This window comes from Sphaeramia orbicularis, chromosome 19, assembly GCF_902148855.1.
Source record: "Sphaeramia orbicularis chromosome 19, fSphaOr1.1, whole genome shotgun sequence".
Lineage (NCBI taxonomy): Eukaryota > Metazoa > Chordata > Actinopteri > Kurtiformes > Apogonidae > Sphaeramia > Sphaeramia orbicularis.
Genome location: NC_043975.1, coordinates 41,544,080 through 41,563,577, shown reverse-complemented (window position 1 = coordinate 41,563,577; position 19,498 = coordinate 41,544,080). Strand labels below are relative to the sequence as shown.

The window sequence follows — 19,498 nt, the reverse complement described above, 5'->3', positions numbered from 1 at the left end:
AGGGCATCCTGTGGTGCCTTGTTCCTGTCTATTTTCATAGTCGTTCCATCTTTATTGTGCCCTTACTCCTACTACAGTAGTGAAGACAACACATAGGAAGCCACAATCAGAGAATTGGGTAAATCTTCCTCAACACAGGTAATCTGTCACTAACTCGTGTTGTAAAAAGTGTTTCCTCTACTAAAGTTTGTCTTCTCAGATTTATTTAACAAAGTACAAAAAACAGAGAATAAAATACATACGAAATTAAAGCTGCAAGCACCATTGGGCGGGACCTCACACTGGGCGATCCGCCTCACCTCACCGTCGACACCTCAGCTCTGCCAACCCCTAAAGTCCAAGCCAAGCCCCACTCAGAAACATATTAAACCCCATAAGCACTCCCTGTATATGAAGGATGTGATGATCAAAATGTGAGTGTGGCATGTAGCCTGGTTAAGGTTTGATTGACATGTTGGATGTATTACATTTGTACATATAGCCTCATTTTTAGACAACACAGTGTTACCCAGTAAAGTATCTTTGCTTACTACACAAACTACAGTACCACTTTAACCAAAATATCACAAACACCACTTTATAGTTAGTAAGAATTTATTCAGAATCAAGTCATATCTATCATCATTTTCCATATATGTAGTTGCATTAATTTAACAAAAATAACAAAACTGAAAAAACATCTTTTAGAATTTTGCATTTTGTTTAAGAAGCGGCCAAACACTACATTTACAAATGGTAAATTTGTATTAAATTATGCCTTTTCTGTGCAGTAGGGAAGGTTAAAAATTCCAACATTCCCTGTAAACATGTAATGTTCTGAACACAAATTACTGTGAATAGGGTTCATCTAAACTACTGCTAACTGCTGCTATAAAATATTACACAGAAAAAAATATCAAGTAAAAAAAAATCACTTTAAACATATCACAGACAACACTTTAGAGTTAACAAGCATTTATTTCTAATTAATTAATTATTTATTTATTTTCTTTATGGGCTCAGCTGGCTGACAGGCAGCTGTCTGTACCAATAAGGCAGCAGCTGACACCAACTGTACTCCCAGTCATCATTGCCCATTTTTCTAACACCTTTGCTTGTGTATCCTCTTTTATTTGGACATTTTACCAGGGAGTACTACTTAATTTAACTACCATAAAAAATACATATCAAAAACACTTGGGGATCACAGAGTTGAGACGTTATATACAGGAACAAACCTCAGAGAGAAAAAACATAATTAGTTCTGGCACACAGGAGGAGATACATGTTTTTGTAATGCAATTTTGTCCTGTTCAACACCACTGGTACACACAACGAGAGGTGTGTGTACCTTTTGATGCCACAACAGATTTGCTCTGAGTTCATGAACAGTACATCAATCTTAAATCAGAAAGTGCACCGTTAACAATGAACTTCAACCTGAGAAAAACAAACATATACACATACAAACAACACATTCAAAGAATACATACAAACTTAACAGTTACAGCACAGACCAACCGTTCACATATGGCAGAACCCAAAAACACAACTACTTAAAGTGGTGACACATGGTTATCAATACAAGCATATCTATGCACCATGACTAAATCTATGTCCTTTGCATAATGCACACTATTTAACAAGATAATAAATATACATAAATACCTGATATAAATGACCATCAATAAATATACTGTCCCAACACGCATACAATAAAACCACAAAAACTCCACAACCTAGTTGGACAGATTTACACATTTAAGAAACAATAAAGCAATGTGTACATAGTCATTTTTGTCTTAAAACCCTGTATATAAAAAACAACTAAACCTACTCATAAACGACTGCAACAATCATGCACATTATTTAACAAGAGAATGGCAACATTTTGCCAGAATAAATACCAATAAATACCCAATATCAATAACCATCAATAAATATACTGTCCCAACATGCATACAATAAAACCACAACAACACCTACACAACCTAGTTGGACAGATTTACACATTTAAGAAACAACAAAGCAATATGTACATAGTCATTTTTGTCTTAAAACCAGATACATAAAAAACAACTACACCTACTCATAAACGACTGCAACAATAACAACAACCAAATCTAAGTTTATGACTCTTGTTTGCATCAAGCTCATTAATTAACAAGAGATTGGCAACATTTTGCCAGAATAAATACCGATAAATACTAGATATAAAAAAAAAACGTCAATAAATATACTGTCCTGACACAAACACAAACCACACAACCTAGCTGGACAGATTTACACATTTAAAATGCAACAAATAAATATATACACATGCTAAAAGTCAGTTTCCTCTTACAACCTGTAAATAAAATTATCAATTACGCCTACTCAAACTGTAAAAACATCATCAACCATAACAACCATCAAACCTAATCTACTCTACATCGGACTCGTCATCGAAAAAACCCTCTAAATCTTCAAACTCCTCTGCAAACAGCAAATCTACATCTTCTAATAAATCCTGATCTTTAACACGAAAACCACACCAGATGGCTTCGTGATCACTAAAGTACGCAGACATCACTGTACAATCCACATCATACCGTGTTGTTTTGACATAAACATGGTCAATCAGTGTCCCCTTCTCTGTTGTCTCTTGCGTTACATGCTGAATATATCCTTTTTGGCCCATAAATTTACAAATTGATGGTCTTTTCAAAATGTCCTCATTAAAATCCCCCATTATAACAATTGTGTTACTGATTGGATTCAACCAATCTAGTAACTTCCCCAGATTCTGTTTGAATAATGAATTTGGATAACATGGTGGACGATAAATTACTGCCATCACGATGTTCAATTTGCTACACAGGCACACCAAACACTCCAGATTCAAATCGGGCACCTGCAGAATCTCACAGTCCAAATCACCTGCTGTATACAAGCCTACTCCACCATGTTCTAGGTCCCTAAGCTCAGACAATTTGGGGTTACTACTGCTGTAACACAAGGCTCGAGGACGACTGTGGAAAATGTAACCGTCAATGTGAACACTGTCTGTTGAGGATTGTGCACTGAGCCACGTCTCTGTCACAGCAATACAGTTAGGCTGTAAATGCTGTGTGCAAGACACCAAATGTGACAGGTGGCAACTTAAATTTTGAACGTTCATTAAATACACAGAGAAACTATGTGTATTTAATGAAGGCTGTGGCTGCTCAATCAGAAATGGAGGCATGCTATCCAAGGCCTCCTTTATGGTGTCCTTGCAGTAAATGGCTTTCTCTTTAAAATCCCTGATGATGAGTCCAGACAAAGCCCTGACACGACTAAGCGCTACATACGCCTGCCCAGGTGCAAACACCTTATCAAACGAAACAACGGCCTCATCTACAGTCAACCCCTGCACTTTATGGACAGTACACGCCCACGCTAGCCTAAGAGGAAACTGACGACGCAAACCACCCCGTGCAGTGGCTGACTCCTGAACAGGATCAATGGCAGTAGAATTACGGCATTCTACTGCAGCATGTGAACGTTGCTTTCTCCTCTGTGAGCCAATTTTTTCATCATCAAATTTAACATAAACTGTGAGAGGGAAGCTTTTGTCCTCTCCAAACTCAATATGAGTAACAGTTCCACATGCTCCATTGACCAGACCGTCTACAACATCAATGTTTCTGCAAAGCATCACACGTGCGTTCCGAGCCAAACACAATTTCTCGGGTAAACACGTGTACGATGCTCTGCTGTGATGCCCTACCGTCTCCTCTAATTTGCCCGTTTTCTTGCTATTCATAAAATCTTGAGCCTCAATAGTGGTATAATCTGGACAAGTTGCAAACAACCGTTTCAGATTATGCTCACTGGTTTTTATATTAGTTGGAAATATATGCAAAGCTGAGGTCTCTTCCCCTGTCTCACGGGACTTTAAAATCACAACGTCGCTATTCAATAAGGGGGTTTTCTTCGAATGCACTCTCAACCTATTCAGCAACTCAGCAAAAACACTATCCTTCTGCCTAACGACTGTTGTCAGCTCCACCTTACTAAAATTACACCACAGGTCCACACCCACCTGACTGGTGTACAGAGGCCTCCCTTTAACGGGTGGCAACTGATAAAAGTCCCCCACAGCTATCACACTAACTTTACCAAAAGGGGAAAAGTCGCCTGACTGCTTAATCTGCCTCAACCGGCAATGCACATAAGCCAACAGATTGTGATCTACCATGCTGATCTTGTCGATGATTAGAATTTGGAGTTGACTCAATTGAGCTCTCAAAGAGTTTAGCTTATCTTCACCCAAAGGGATGTAAGGTAAGCTAACCTGTTTACCAATACTCAATGCGTGATGGATTGTTACTGCACTTAAATTATATGCAGCTACGCCTGTGGGAGCAGTTAACAAAACTGAAATAGTATCTGGTCAATCACAAAGTGTTGACAGCAGTCTCCCTGCCTCATATTGGACAGCTCTGATTAAATGACTTTTCCCCGTCCCTGCGCCACCTGTCACAAACACATGCAAAGGCTCAGGGTTTTTACCCATCACCTTATCCAAACACCACTTCCTAATCCTGTCAAAAACAGCCTTCTGCGTATCATTCAGAGAATGAATCAATGCTAAACCCTCAGTCCTAGACAAAATGGTGGTGTTTTTCTCAAACTGAGCTACCTGTCTACCACCAACAAACAAATCGGGGACATTTTCTTCAGATTCTACCAACTGCTCATCCTGTATCTCCGCCTGCTGCTGCTGCGGTCTATCGTCTAAACATTCCAAACGTTCGACTTCCTGCTCAGGACAAAGCTCCCCCCACGCATCTTCGTCAACGCCATTTAACTTCTCAACAATTTCCTGAGTGCGCTCTAAATGAGGACAGTCCACTTCAAACTTTGCCCTATTCTAATCGACGACGTCCTGCACCAAACGCACGGAGCCGTCAGCCAACGTCACCTCCCCTTCCTCATAGAACTGTTTGAAGAGCGCAAAGCCTTCAGGCTTGAGCTCTGAATCAGTTCTATAAGGAAGGAACAACTGCAACAGACTCTGAAAGTGGGCTTCCTCCAGCTTTTCTAAATCAAAACGCATGTACCGCACAACCGCAAACTGAGATCGTGTTCTCCTCAAGATGAATCCCAAACCGCCTTTCAATTGAATTTGGTTTGGAGATTTTTCATTCCTGGTGAGAACACGATACTCCGAGACAAACATACAAATGCACATGTCGTCAAACACATCACCGTCGGGCCTATTCCTGTATCTATCTATGATGCTAGTCATCCACATATCCTCTGACCCAATACCATGAGAGGATGCCCTTTGCAACAAAACACCGATGGGCAAACTCATTTTCACAATGTTGTTCCCTGTTGGAACAAACACAACCTTCCTGGAACACTCCTTCAAATGCATGTTCGTTAGCCTATACACCGCCTCCTGAGCACAGAAATCTCTGTTGTGTAAGTATACACTGCCGAGCTTTTTCATAGCATCTCTAGCGGAAAGATTTTCTTGTTTTGATGCTTCTTTTTGGGCATTGCTCAATAACAGGCCAATTTCTCTCTCTGCTTTCATAATATACGATACGATGTATGTGATGACTGCGTAGGCGTCGGTGACAAAGCTAATGGACATGTTAGCACTCCAGCACTTAAGCAAATTCTTGTTATACTGATTAATCCAAGTTTCATTTACCCCTCGTCAATAAACCACACTATTCTTTTTCTCCAACCACCTATAAGCCATCTCAAAGATTGCCTGATTAATCCCCTCACTGGCAAACAACTGTTCTACACTAGCAAAAGGCTCATCCCTCTCCATGGCATTTTTAACTCTAGTCAGAATGGACTGAGCTAGCTCCTTCAGCATTTTCTTCTCTAAATCCTCCCGACACGTGCACAATGGCTTGTCATTTGAATCAGAAGACTCCCCTGTCTCCTTTGCCTTCTGTGCACAATGGCATTCCTCGATTTTGCAGATGAATGTGCGTGCAGAAACTGGTTTTGGAAAATTAAAACGACATTTCGTTTAGTTTTTCTTACACGACTTTGAATGTTTCTTCGAATGTGTCTGAACTGATGACACAATGTCCAATAGCGTGTCATCGTCTTAGGGTAGCTCACATGTAATATACTGGTCAATGAACTCTGCAACCTCTTCATCTGTGTTTTTGTAAATTTGGGGAGCTCCCTCGATCCAGAACAGCGCGTGAACATGGGGAGACCCCCCGCTGCTGGAATTCTATCCTTTAAAAGTAATCAACAATCTTGCCAATTGGTTGAGCAGGAGACATGAGAACTTCGTTCAAAAAACAGTGCCATCTAACATCCGCGCAGCTGTAACCGGGTTACGACGCAACAACTCACACCTATCGGCCCACTCTAAATCCTCTACTGTCTGCCTTCTGCCTTCCTGTCTCAGGATGCTGGCAAGGAGATTCTGCCAGCGCAGATCTGCAGACGAAAACGATGCAAAAAACATAGGAATCCCTAACTGTCTCACGGACGCAATGAGATCCTTTTGCACAGAAGACCAAAAAGCTGGCGTCCCGCGTATGGGCCGAAGGAACCGATAACCGTTGTCAAACTCCAAAAACTGCTTCAAAGACTTCTCGTCTTGAAGCATGCTCACACTGATTCTCTGAGACTTCTGACCTCCTTTACCCTTACGCATAGCTACAGAAACACTCGACACAACCTGATCCATTTCAGACATATACTGACTATAAAAAATATACTCAACATTCCGTGCAAAACGGCCGTCGGCATGCATGATCCTATTATTAAAATAACGCGACAATGTTAAATGATGCATGCGACTATCATGGAAGGTCTTAGTACTCAGAGGAAACAACACCGGGAAACACTTTGCTTCATTTAGATGGTCAGAAAGCATCCTAACTGGACTGTTTCCCTCTGCAGGCGCTATACTCACAATATCCTCAAAATACTGGTCTAAAGTTTCTTGCCCGATGTCTACAGGAAATAAGCAAGTGTCCTGAAACATGCAGTGCTGTTGTCTATCATGTAACAGTTCATCTTGCACTATGTCTTCTGATTTCTCATCTACACTATCAACATTTACTGCAACATCCTCAGCCTGGCTAACCTCACCCTCTCCAACAACCTGCTTAACCTGAGAAGACTGAACCTGAACATCCTCATCCTCAGGTTCAGGCTCTTCTTGCTCACCATCTTCCTGCCTACAAAATTCATTTATCCACTCCTCGTTGAATTCAGTATCTCTATACAACACATTTGTCGTCTTCAAATATTCTAGCGCCCGCCTTAGACGCAATGTATCAACAAACTGATACTCGTAATGACCTTTATAGGTCAGTTTACGTTTCAACTTAACCTGAAACAGAGACCCCTCCATACTGGACCGCGGCAAGACATTGGTGGTCTGTACAATGTTGGCCGGAACACATGTTACAGGCCCATGTACACCATTCTGACCACCTTTAGGCAACGCTAACATCTTCATAAACGGGATGTGTAAAGCCATCAGGTGCTGTTCTAAGCTATTTAGACATCCCAGTTCTGAAGGAATGGGGTCTAGATCGAGGTTATTTCTCCATGATTCAGCTGGGACTTCACCTTTACTAATCTTATTGTGACACGTATAACAAATCCACAGCTGACCTCTACACGCAGCTAAGTGACAGGGCTCAACACAACTCTCATCACAACTATGCAAATAATGCTCACTAATGCAATTATCTGCAATGCCAGCTGTTGCTACACTCGCGGCATAAACATCCCTGTCACATTTCAGCACCTGAGATTTAAACATCAGCCTATGACAAACACAGCACACAAAATCTGGTCCATCCCTGACCTTTTCTAAAAAGTGCTCCATAACCAAACCAAAATCTACTGACCTCTCGAGCCTCTGCTTCCGACTCAACCTGACGCGAGCAATAACGTGCTGCCTATATTTACAATTACTGCGATAATATCGTTTGACATTTTGCCTTACCTTCTGTCTATGCTTAACATTATCTCTGAATTTCTCTACACTCATTGCCTTAACACTGTCCCTATGTTGACTATCATCTGTATTTCTCCACACTCATTGCTTTAACTCTGTCCCTATGTTGACTATCATCTCTGTATTTCTCCACACTCATTGTTTTAACTCTGTCCCTATGCTGACTATCATCTCTGTATTTCTCCACACTCATTGCTTTAAGTCTGTCCTTATGTTGAGTGTCATCCCTGTATTTCATTATACTCCACGATATATTCTTCTCCTTGAACATCACATTCTTCCTGTACATCTCTCTAAAGTATAACTTATGTCTTTCTCTGTGCGACACACATTTCTCAGACAGATTTTGCTTCTGCCTCAAATACTTGGACTTCACATTGCTACTACTAGTACTACTATCATAACTCGCACCACGACCCTCTACAACCTCAACATAACCTCTGTCTGAGCATACATTGTCAATGACATTTATCACTGTTGACCTGGTACTGTAGCCTGTCTCCTCACCAACTCTACAGTACCCATAACAACCCTGCTGCCCAGGCTTACACACACATACCACAGACTCAAAATGCTCCCCCCTGACATTTTCCAAGTAAATGCAGTCTGATGACAAACACTTACTTCTACAACTATACTTTAACCAACGCCCATCAAGAAATGTACACACACCAACTCCCAACCAATCTGCAGTGGCCTGGATTTCCACCTCTGTGGCCCAAGTGTTTACATACTTCATTCTGGACTGTTTAACATACTCCGAAACAGACAAATAACCAGTCCTCAAAAGACTGATACCTATCAGCATTACGCTCCAACTCACTACAAACAGCCAGCCTAATCCTGCGATGGTTCTTCTGCGAACCACTAACAGCCTGAGACACAGCTCTGAAGAAGCAGTTCCCATCTGGAACTATCTTCTCATTTCTACAGGGAACACCTAAATACCTGCCCTCTCTACACACCAGACCACCGACTTTCATAAAATCTATATTTAACTGACTACACAGAGACTGACACATCTACACCGAGGGGACGGAAGACCAGCTCTACATTCCTAACTGCATTGACAAACTCTACATCAGACTTGACTGCAGTTCTATCTAAACACTTTGATTTCTTCGACACACAAGTGCGCGAAACAATTTTGCGCTTTCTACTATCAGTAACTGTGAATTCCGTTTCTGAGCCACTGCTAACGTCAGCGGAAAAGGTGAGAACAGAAATGCCAGACACCGCTGGGCTCACTTCTACACCAGCCCCACTCTCAGATACAGAGGGGGCTGCACAAACAAAGACCTCACTAAACCCTGGTGCTGTAGCCGAGCTCATCTCAGCGACGCAACTCTCTACAGAAACACCTGACACTGCTGGGTCCACAATGCTACTAATACTAATGGCAGACAGCTCAAACGGCTTCTCACCTGAAGTGAGACTGTCTGCCAAACAACAAATATACTGATGCAGGTCATCCAGACACGAAAAATGTAGAACTACACTGGTACCGTCACCATGTACCAGGCCACAGCTACTGCGAGAGTGACTGTCGACCACAGCGAACTGTCCATCCTCACAGATGATGGCAGATGTATTACCACAAAGTGTCAGCAGACAAGTGCTGTACTGACTAAAAATTCTCTCCAAACCATTCTGCATACTAACGTACACCCCAACGTCAATCCATTCACCTGATGCAACACCTACCTCACCTGACCATGTGTCACCACAACTTACACTAAACTCTGGCCTTTCTACTGGAAAAACCTTGGGAAGATCTGGAACAGACAACAGATTAGACATGTGGCTGAAGAGGTTTTTGTTACGCAAATCGCAATACAATTTATCACCTTCAACCAACACGCGATCCAGATCGAGTCTCTCCCACGAGAACACGCTTTTCACCATGTGTCTAGCTATGCTGACTAAGGCAACGGCCATACACTGCACTCCTCTATACAAAAACCTAGAATCTCCCTGGTGAAAAGATTCACGCACAACCTTTACTAACCTAATCCCTTCATGATCCCTCCTGGTCACTGCCACGTGATCACAGTCAGAGAGAGCTGCACTAACATGAGGGACACAGACAGAAGGAACAGTAACAGAAGGAACAGAAACATACTTACCTTTGCTGATCTTCTGTGGCACCTGAGCTCCCTCCTGGACAGCGGACTGGTCCTTCACAACCTCTGGGACCGGCCTGACCACTGGTATCTCCGCCTCCCCCTGACACAATGTAGAAATAGTGTTTTATCTACTAAACTCATCAGTAGAAGAAATAATGCTGCTACCAATAATAAATAAGTAAAATTATACAGACCTTGACCAACACTGTTCTGGGCTGGGAGGCAACCACATGGGCAGGTGAAGGTGTTGACCGCACCTATAAAGTAGAATTACAGTACAATGTTAAAATCAACACAGTCACTTGTTTGAGGTGAGTGTTATCAAAATATACAAAAAAAACAGACATACAAATGCACGCAGTTTTACATTTTAACATTGCTGTCCATTCACACAATTCTTTCAAATGAATACATTATATGTTTAACTTGTTTTTACAAATTCCACACCAGCATAAAAATCAAAATATCTACCTGCCGCTTCCGTCCGGCATGCCTGGTGGCAACACCTCTCACTCGATGCTTCCCAGGGGAAGCCTAAACAAATAAAAGATGGACATTTGTAGAGTCTGTCTTTTAACATATGAAAATGTACAATAACACAACCAAGCAGTTACTCAGTTCAATGCATTGTTTTAACTTTTTCAAACACACAAACCTAATCAAAGTACCAATTGTAAAAAAAAAAAAAAAAAAAAAAAAAAATTATATATATATATATATATATATATATATATATATATATATATATATATATATATATATATATATATATATATATATATATATATATGTTATAGACCACACACATGAAGGTGAGAGGCAAAAAGTTAAATTAGCAGGGGAGGAGCAAACACTCACATATTTACAAATGATAATGTACCACTGTGTTTGTGTGTAATAGTAACAATAAATAAGAACGAAAATATTTGAACATTACCTGGCCGGATGGTGGAACAGCAATGCCGTCAGACCCAGTGGAAGGAGCGAACTCCTCCATAGCATCCAACATAGCATTGCTGAACCACAACGCGTTGGAAGGGATGGGATTGGACTGTTGCACCAGCGGTGTTGCAGCCTTCAAAACAGAAAAAATGAGTTAGTTATACGCTGGAGTTTTATTTTACACATTCAAAATGACAACCAGGAAGTGACTCAGAGCCAAATATTACCTTTCCCTCCTGTCCAACCACAGTCCACCCCCGGGGGTGCCTCCGACAGGGCAGGGGCTCTGGTCCAGTCACCACCACCCTGGGAGCCACTCGAGGACTGGGTGACGTCCGGGATGGGGGGGCGTCTGAGGAGAGGCGGTAGGCTCCGGTGGAGGGGGTGCAAGCTGAGTGAAGGCAGCATCACACAACAGGTCCACCAGGATGGGCATGCCATCGGTGTCACTGAGGTGAACCTAGAGAACAGTCAGACACAGCACACATTGACTCTATGCATGTATGAGATACCACAGAAAAACAGAAACTGGGTGTAATAATGACAGATTCTGCACTCACGCCATCAGGGCACCAAAGGCTCAGCCGGTTCACCGACAGGTGGTCCGCCACAGCCACGTATGGGAGACCTAACACATAAAAGAAAAATGTCATGAGTTCTGCTGTTATTTACACACAATAAATTTTTATGTTGAATTATACATTCCAACAAATATGCCTGTGAACAGGACCAAAGCTTCAACATACCCATGCGTGTTGCCACCCGGTGGTACTCCTGACGGAGCAGCTCTTGCAGGTCCAGAGGGATGTTCAGCCGTGAAGGGAAGTCCAAAACAAACACCTACAGAAAGACATTTTAGCATTAAAAAAAAAAAAAAAAAAAAAAAAAAAAAAAAAAAACACACACCGGCTGCTTCAAACAAATACAAGAGAACTTGTAAAACAAACACACCTTGGGCCAGCGGCTGCGGACCGTTATCAGAAGCGCGTCGAAGTCCACCGCTGCCTCACTGATAGTACAACTGCCTGTGAGGTTGTCACTTGGTGCGCAGACACAAATGAGGTCAGGGGTCCAGGGGATGGTCAGGTGTCTCACCTCCATCCTAAGGTCAGCTGCTACTCCACCTGGAACAGAGAGAAAAGAAAAACAGAAAGGCAGCTCTGGGATGGCGACGTCCTCATCGACCACGGCCCTCAGGTGGGAGTCTCCAACGACGAACACGATCTGAAACAACAGACACGCCACTTTAGAACAGACACACCAACCATGACTCATAATAAACAGCATTGGCTTTCGAAAATAAAAAACATGATACCTTCTTCTCCAGGTGTCTTGGAGGGACCAACTTCACCTGATGGCCAGTCAGCTGGGAAGTTGGCCATCTCCTCACTGGGTGACGACTGCCAGTGCCACGCCCTGTATAATCAACATAAAAGACTGGAGTGTAAATATGTACTTAGAATACATGGAAAGGCTCAGAATAAGGAATTTTTAAAAATGAATGTTTTAAATAAGAATAAAGAATTTAATAAACTGGTTTACACATACGGGGAACAAACTCAGGGACAGGTGGCTGGGGGGTCCAATCCAGCTGCTCTGCCCTCATCTTCTTCATGGCCAGGGCCCGCCTGTGGCCCTTGGCACGCGGCATCTAAAAAAAAAAAAACGCAGACAAATCAAATTCAACCATCACAGGTAAAACACATAAATCACAGTGAAATTTTCCAAATTTTCCATACTCACAAAAAAACTACAGCCAGCTTTTGACCTCAGCAATCCAATAAATGTTGAAACTCACCTTTGCACGAATATTAAGAACTCTACAACAAACGTGTATCTGTGTGTGTGTGTCTAGTTGTGTTTTATGTGTCGTTCAAGTCTAAGTATGTGTGTTTCTGTGAGTTTGTGTACAAATCTGTAGTTTGTAAATTGGATGGATGTATGAAAGTGTAACGGTGTAATGTGAAGGAATCTGAACGTTGAAGAATCTCAGGTCAGAGGCACATCTTCAGCTTGGAATTAAAGAACACATATTTGTGTTCAACAATGAAAACAGTCACAAAACTTTGATGAGTTAACTACAATCCTTTTCTTCACCAATCACAGAAAACGGGCAGCATAACACAACTCAGCCTAACCTGTTAATATGAGGGAAATATAAACAGACAGATTCACTCAACAATGCAAAAAAAACAAACAAAAACAAACAAACAAACAAAAAAAAAAACAGGGAAATTACTTCAGAGACATCAATTTATATCAGCATGACATGACTTGACCACTGCTACTAAACATTAGCTGCACATTGTTTTACTTCAATAACAACCCCTCATCTATGATTGTTAGAATCTGTGCAACAGAACATATACTGGAAAAATAGTCAACAAAATCTGATGTAAAGCTGTAATAAATTGTTTAACTTTTACTAATATGAAGTAAGAGTACCATTCCCATTACAAGACTAGGCTAACCAGTAACCAAGCACCCTCACTGAGTATATTGTTATTAGGAAGAAAATGGCCAACATGACATTGAACAGTGTATCCACATAGGCTGAAAAACAGAACAGGCAAAAGGTGCTAACACTTTCGCTAATTTAATAATACTAGCATAAACATACAGGGTGGGGAAGCAAAATTTACTATGAACATTTAGTTGTTTTTTCTCAGCAGGCACTACATCAGTTGTTTTGAACCCAAACATATATTGATGTCATAATCATACCTAACACTATTATCCATACCTTTTCAGAAACTTTTGCCCATATGAGTAATCAGGAAAGCAAACGTCAAAGAGTGTGTGATTTGCTGAATGCACTCGTCACATAAAGAAGATTTCAAAAATAGTTGGAGTGTCCATAAAGACTGTTTATAATGTAAAGAAGAGAATGACTATGAGCAAAACTATTACGAGAAAGTCTGGAAGATACTATTAAAGAAGAATGGGAGAAGTTGTCACCCGAATATCTGAGGAACACTTGCGCAAGTTTCAGGAAGCGTGTGAAGGCAGTTATTGAGAAAGAAGGAGGACACATAGAATAAAAACATTTTCTATTATGCACATTTTCTTGTGGCAAATAAATTCTCATGACTTTCAATAAACTAATTGGTCATACACTGTCTTTCAATCCCTGCCTCAAAATATTGTACATTTTGCTTCCCCACCCTGTACATGCTGAATGACACAAGCATAAACCATGACCATACCAGCATAGAATTAAATACAGAATAAAGGTCTAATATTACATTCAGACTCACACTCAAGATGTACTTAAGCAGGAGCTACACTGAAGATGAAAAACTCCAGGTTTAATATTAAATATTGATTACATATTAGTTTTTCAAGGCAGAAATACAACCTGACCCACAACTTAAACTCCACATATCTACATATTAAACCCCAACAAAATGGCAAGAAATCCATCTAAAGTGCATCACACATGGACAGGGACAATCCTTCCATCTTCTCTGATGACCGCAGTGGGCAACTGGCCAGGGACCAACATGTGTCCAATTATTTTAGTTCACATGCATGAATTAAGGTAAATATGTCTTGCAGGGGCAGAGGAATTTGTGTCGTGTTTTTTTTTTTTTTTTGTTATTCAATTTAAATTGATTTGGCCTGTTTTGATGTTTGTGTTACATACTGTGTATATCCTGTGTGTATGCTGTATGTATACTGTGTGATTTAGTTTAAGGAATGCGAAGTTGAAAATACAAATTCTACCATTTTTAAAATACAAATTAAGGATATGTAATGATGGTTAACTTCATTTAAAATGTATTCCAGATGGATTAAGTGATTCAACAACCAGTAAAACCTTAAACCCAACCCGTCCACTTCAGTGCTGTGTCATTTTATTGACCTAGGGGTTGTTTTGTGAATGGACATGAACTGGACTACAGTTTCTGTTACTGCTCCCTCATACATCATCAACCTGATTTGAATAAATTACCCTGAACTTTGGGGTGCGGTGGAAACGCAATTACCAGGAACTTATTTACCCCAAATAAGTTCCTGGTAAATAAGTTCCTGGGCTTTTGGTTGAAAAGGGCCTATTGGAATACAAAAAGCACAGTAGAGATGCACACAAGCGATCCAAAAATATTTGCTGGTCTCTGGCTCCCTCTAGTGGGCAAATAGTGCAACATGCGCGGTAAGGATGCAACACCTGTTTGAATTGAACGCATGGCGCTCCCATGCCAAATTACAATCGGTACAATGCACGCGAGTCAAAGTGTAAAAGTAAACAGTACAAATACATGGATAGTCTGCAGTTGGGCAGCGAGTATAACACTTCTTATTACAATTACCAAAGTGAACAAGCTAAGCTGAGGAACATTCACTAATGCCAATTTAACAGTCACGTGAAATCAGTGAACAGATTCTACATATTCTTAATACAATCAAATCACACTAACCAACATCCGAAACACTGGAAACATAAAAATTGAGTAATGCTATTACAGCTAGATACAGACAAATTAAGGCATAATTACTTACACTGCATCATGCACACACCCACACGACTTCGTCATAACTCATACAGATATCTGCCGACAGCGGAAAAGACAGGCCACAGCAAAGCGCACGTCAATTACAAAATAAGTCTGGTAAATAAAACAGACTTTGTCACATATAGTACTGAACAATCACTATCCAAACAGCTTACAGCTCGGCCTAGGTTTTCAAGGCAGAAATACAACGTGACCCACGACTTAAACTCCACATATCTACACATTAAACCCCAATAAAATGGCAACAAATCCATCCACAGTCCCATAAAGAAAAACAAAAGCAAAATGTCAAAAGAACAGTCAGCATATTAGCACAAAGGCTAGCACCTCAGAACAAAGAGCTAATGTGTTAGCCTGCAGTTAACAAACACTCGCTCAGCACCAGGACATACAAAGCCAGAAAAAAACAGTACAGGCAGAATACACATTTATTCTCTTAAATGTTAACTTCAAAAACCTTTAAATACAAAGCATTAGCACCTCAGCTTGGTATAGAATCAATAAACAAAGAGCTAAGATCAAGCTACATGGTAATATCTTTCACACACACTTACTGCTTGCAAGAAATTCACTTAAAAGCCCGTTTTTAGTCGATATGTACTCACCGTTTGTCCAGTCGGGAAATCCCAAACTCCAAGGAAATCCAAAAACCGCAGATGAAAAGTCCAGAGATGAAAAGTCCACAGATGAATTGATCTCACTTTTGTCTCCACTTGTTTATAGCACAGCCACGCTCAAGCAAAAAGACAGACGTCTGACGGTAACGGTCCTGCACTGTTTTATAGATGCTCCAAGCATTCGACTCTGAGCCAATCAGGACACAGGCTCTGTCCATTGACCCAAATAAGGCGGTGCTGCGGTGCTGTGGGAGGGACACAACTCGTGCACAGAGCAGAGCAGAGCAGAGACTGTGAGGATCCACTGTTGAAAAGCTGTTGTTTAATCCATAATCATACATGCTATCTTAAAAATTCTAAGACCGGAGGTGTTTTGAAAGTGTTGTGACCATATATAATCTGTTGAACAAAAAGTCTGAAATAAGTAAGCAGATCATGGAAACAGACTGTGCAGGAAAACCAAACTTAACCCTCTCTGTGAATTGAACTTAAAGGGTCTTGTAAAGTACACCTGTTCACTAACCACTACCCTACCTAGAAAGATAACTAGTGAGAGACCAGAAAATTTTTTAAATGGTTATTTTCTAAGTTACAAACAATAGTAAAACTATTCCTCAAAAAATCTGATTATTCCATAACCGTAGGTCGTATCTGAAAAATTCTTTCAGTTTTGGATTCTGCAGACTTGTGGAAATTTAATGAGGTATAACTTTTTTGTCAAAAGCCTGAAATGAATAAGCAGTAATTGCAGAAACGTAGAGGAACTTTTAAAGGCAGATTGCCAACTTCTTGTTGGAGTTAGCTCATGAGTGTCAGTGTATGTGAGAGAAAGAATCAGTTTGAAAAATGAATTGAAACTGTATGAATAACTGAGCATAAAAGTGACGATTTATCACATTTAAGGCTATTATTTTGGAAAAACCTTATTGTGTAAGCATGTGTGTCTGTGAGAAAGAGTACTTTTGAATGAAAAAACATTGTAAAAACAGATGAGCATTTGCTCGTAAAAATGAAAAGAAGTTATGTAATAGACAGTATGTATTATGTTTAATAAGGGTTTTATTTTGAAAAAAAAAAAGTACTCTGTGTACTTTGTAATGTGTGCAAAATGTCCAATATCCACAATATAATACAGCAAAACCTGTTTTAAAATGTGAGGGGGAAAGAAAGGAGAAAAAAAAAAAAAAAAAAGAAAAAGTCATTGATCTGTGTGGGGTTTAAACCCAGGACTCCTATACAACAGACTACTGCTGTAGCCACTGATCTATTGTCAGACACACACAAGGGGGCAGTAGTGTGCTTTATATAGGGATTTTGTAATTGTGAAAAGTGAAACCAGACATACTCTTCAAAAAATTGCGATTATTCCATAACCGTAGGTCGTATCTGAAATATTCTTTCACTTTTGGATTCTGTAGACTTGTGGGAATTCAATGCGGTACAACTTTTCATTAAAAAGCCTGAAATGAATAAGCAGTAATTGTAGAAACGTAGAGTAACTTTCAAAGGCAGATTGCCAACTTCCTGTTGGAGTTAGCTCATGAGTGTCAGTGTATGATTTGTCGGGCTCAATCAGACCAACATTTTGGCATTGGTTTCATGTTTCTGTGACATTCCTACTGGCCGCTAGGGCAGATTTTGTGTGTTTTTTAGTACAAAGGTGGTGCTACAGAGTGTATTTTGGAACCCAAGGGGTTAATTTTGAAATTGAATGAAAGTGTTCACCAGCCATGACATACATGGCAAATTTGGTGAGTTTTGGAGCATGTTAAGGGGTCAAATGGCAGTCTAAAGTGGAAAAAGTATGAAAAGAAACAAATTGCTATAAATCAATAACTGTACATCCTATCTCAAAATTTTTGGCATGTGAGTGTTGTTGTCAGTCCTGTGAATGTGTAGATATGTCACATGTGGGGAAAAATTGCAAAGTGAAAAATGAGTTCCAAACATCAAAAATTTGCGGGCTTCTAAAACAAAAACTAAGAAAGTTAAGACTAAGCTATGAGATCACTTTTTTGAGGAGGGTTCACTCTATCTTTTGGTGCTATTTAGAAGTCAATACGACAAACAGTGTCATCGGAGTTAGTTTTAGAAATCTTATTTTGAAAGGCATATTGTGAACTTCCAGTTGGAGTTAGGTCAAAAGTGTCAGTGTATCATTTGTAGTGGTTTATCGAACAAACATTTTGGCACTGGTTCCATGTCTGTACGACAAACCTACTGGCCACTAGGGCCGTTAAGGTTTTTTTTTGACATAGGTGGCGCTAGCGAGCCCATTTTGGCACCTATGGGGTTAATTTTTTCATTGTATCAAATTTTTCGCAAGGCCTGACATGTGTGCCAAATTTGGTGAGTTTTTGAGCATGTTTAGGGGGTCAAAATCCAGTTGAAAGAGACGGAAGTATAATAATAATAATTAAAGCTGCAAGCAGCATTGGGCGGGACCTCGCACCGGGCGATCCGCCTCCCACGTGATCCGCCTCCCCTGCGATCCGCCTCCCGTGACCCTCCACACCTCAGCTCCACTCACACCTCTCCGTCCCCATACCAGTTCCCATCCTTTAGTGTCTATCCTCCTTACATCTGTACAGAACACCAGCGACCCTCTGCTGAAGCCACCATCACCTTTAAAATGAGACTTTTATTTTGGAAACCCTACTGTGTGTATGTGCATTTGTTTTGTATGTGAGAGAAAGAATCAGTTTGAAAAATGAATTGAAGTTGTATGAATAAGTGAGTATAAAAGTGATGATTTATCACATTTAAGGCATTTATTTTGGAAAAACCCTATTGTGTGAGCATGTGTGTCTGTGAGAAAGAGTACTTTTGAATGAAGAAACATTGTACAAACAGTTGAGCGTTTGGTCATAAAAATAAAAAGAAGTTATGCAATAGACATTTTGTATTATTCTTAATTGGGGTTTTATTTTGAAAAAATGTACTCCGTGTACTTTTGAATGTGTGCAAAATTTCCAATATCCACAATACAATGCAATAAAACCTGTTTAAAAAAAAAAAAAAAAAAAAAAAAATTTGGATTGCCTGGGACTTGAACTAGGGTCCTTCTGCTCCACAGTCAGCTACATGAACCACTGCACTACAGAGAGACATGTTAAAAATGCACCTGTAAGAGTTTTATAGGGATTTTGCCATTGTGAAAAGTGAAACTAAACTTAGTCTTTAAAAAATCGCCATAATTCCATAACCGTAGGTCGTATCTGAAAAATTCTTTCACTTTTGGATTCTGCAGACTTGTGGGAATTTAATGAGGTATATTTTTTTTTTAAAAGTGTGAAATGAATAAGCAGTAATTGCAGAAACGTAGAGTAA

General features: G+C 40.3%; 2 protein-coding genes across 2 annotated transcripts; both read right to left on the bottom strand.

Annotated features, from left to right (window-relative positions):
- Positions 1–593: 593 nt before the first annotated feature.
- LOC115439319 (uncharacterized) lies at positions 594–6,194 on the bottom strand. The gene is made up of 2 exons (XM_030163149.1): positions 2,235–6,194; positions 594–1,709 (listed from the first exon to the last, which is right to left on the bottom strand). The coding sequence occupies exon 1, from the start codon at positions 4,199–4,201 to the stop codon at positions 2,402–2,404; it is 1,800 nt and encodes a 599-aa protein (XP_030019009.1). The 5' UTR covers positions 4,202–6,194; the 3' UTR covers positions 594–1,709; positions 2,235–2,401.
- Positions 6,195–8,845: 2,651 nt separating this feature from the next.
- Positions 8,846–10,479, bottom strand: LOC115439440 (uncharacterized). Its single transcript, XM_030163275.1, has 4 exons — positions 10,468–10,479; positions 10,287–10,349; positions 10,093–10,192; positions 8,846–10,002 (listed from the first exon to the last, which is right to left on the bottom strand). The coding sequence occupies exons 1-4, from the start codon at positions 10,477–10,479 to the stop codon at positions 8,969–8,971; spliced, it is 1,209 nt and encodes a 402-aa protein (XP_030019135.1). The 3' UTR covers positions 8,846–8,968.
- Positions 10,480–19,498: the final 9,019 nt, after the last annotated feature.

Excerpts from the sequence above, each read along its gene's own strand:
- LOC115439319 (XM_030163149.1), bottom strand. The coding sequence starts at position 4,201 with ATGGTAGATCACAATCTGTTGGCTTATGTGCATTGCCGGTTGAGGCAG.
- LOC115439440 (XM_030163275.1), bottom strand. Across the intron at positions 10,193-10,286 it reads CCAGAACAGTGTTGGTCAAG|GGGGAGGCGGAGATACCAGT; the intron begins GTCTGTATAATT and ends ACATTGTGTCAG. Across the intron at positions 10,003-10,092 it reads GCCACAGAAGATCAGCAAAG|TGACCAGGAGGGATCATGAA; the intron begins GTAAGTATGTTT and ends ATCACGTGGCAG.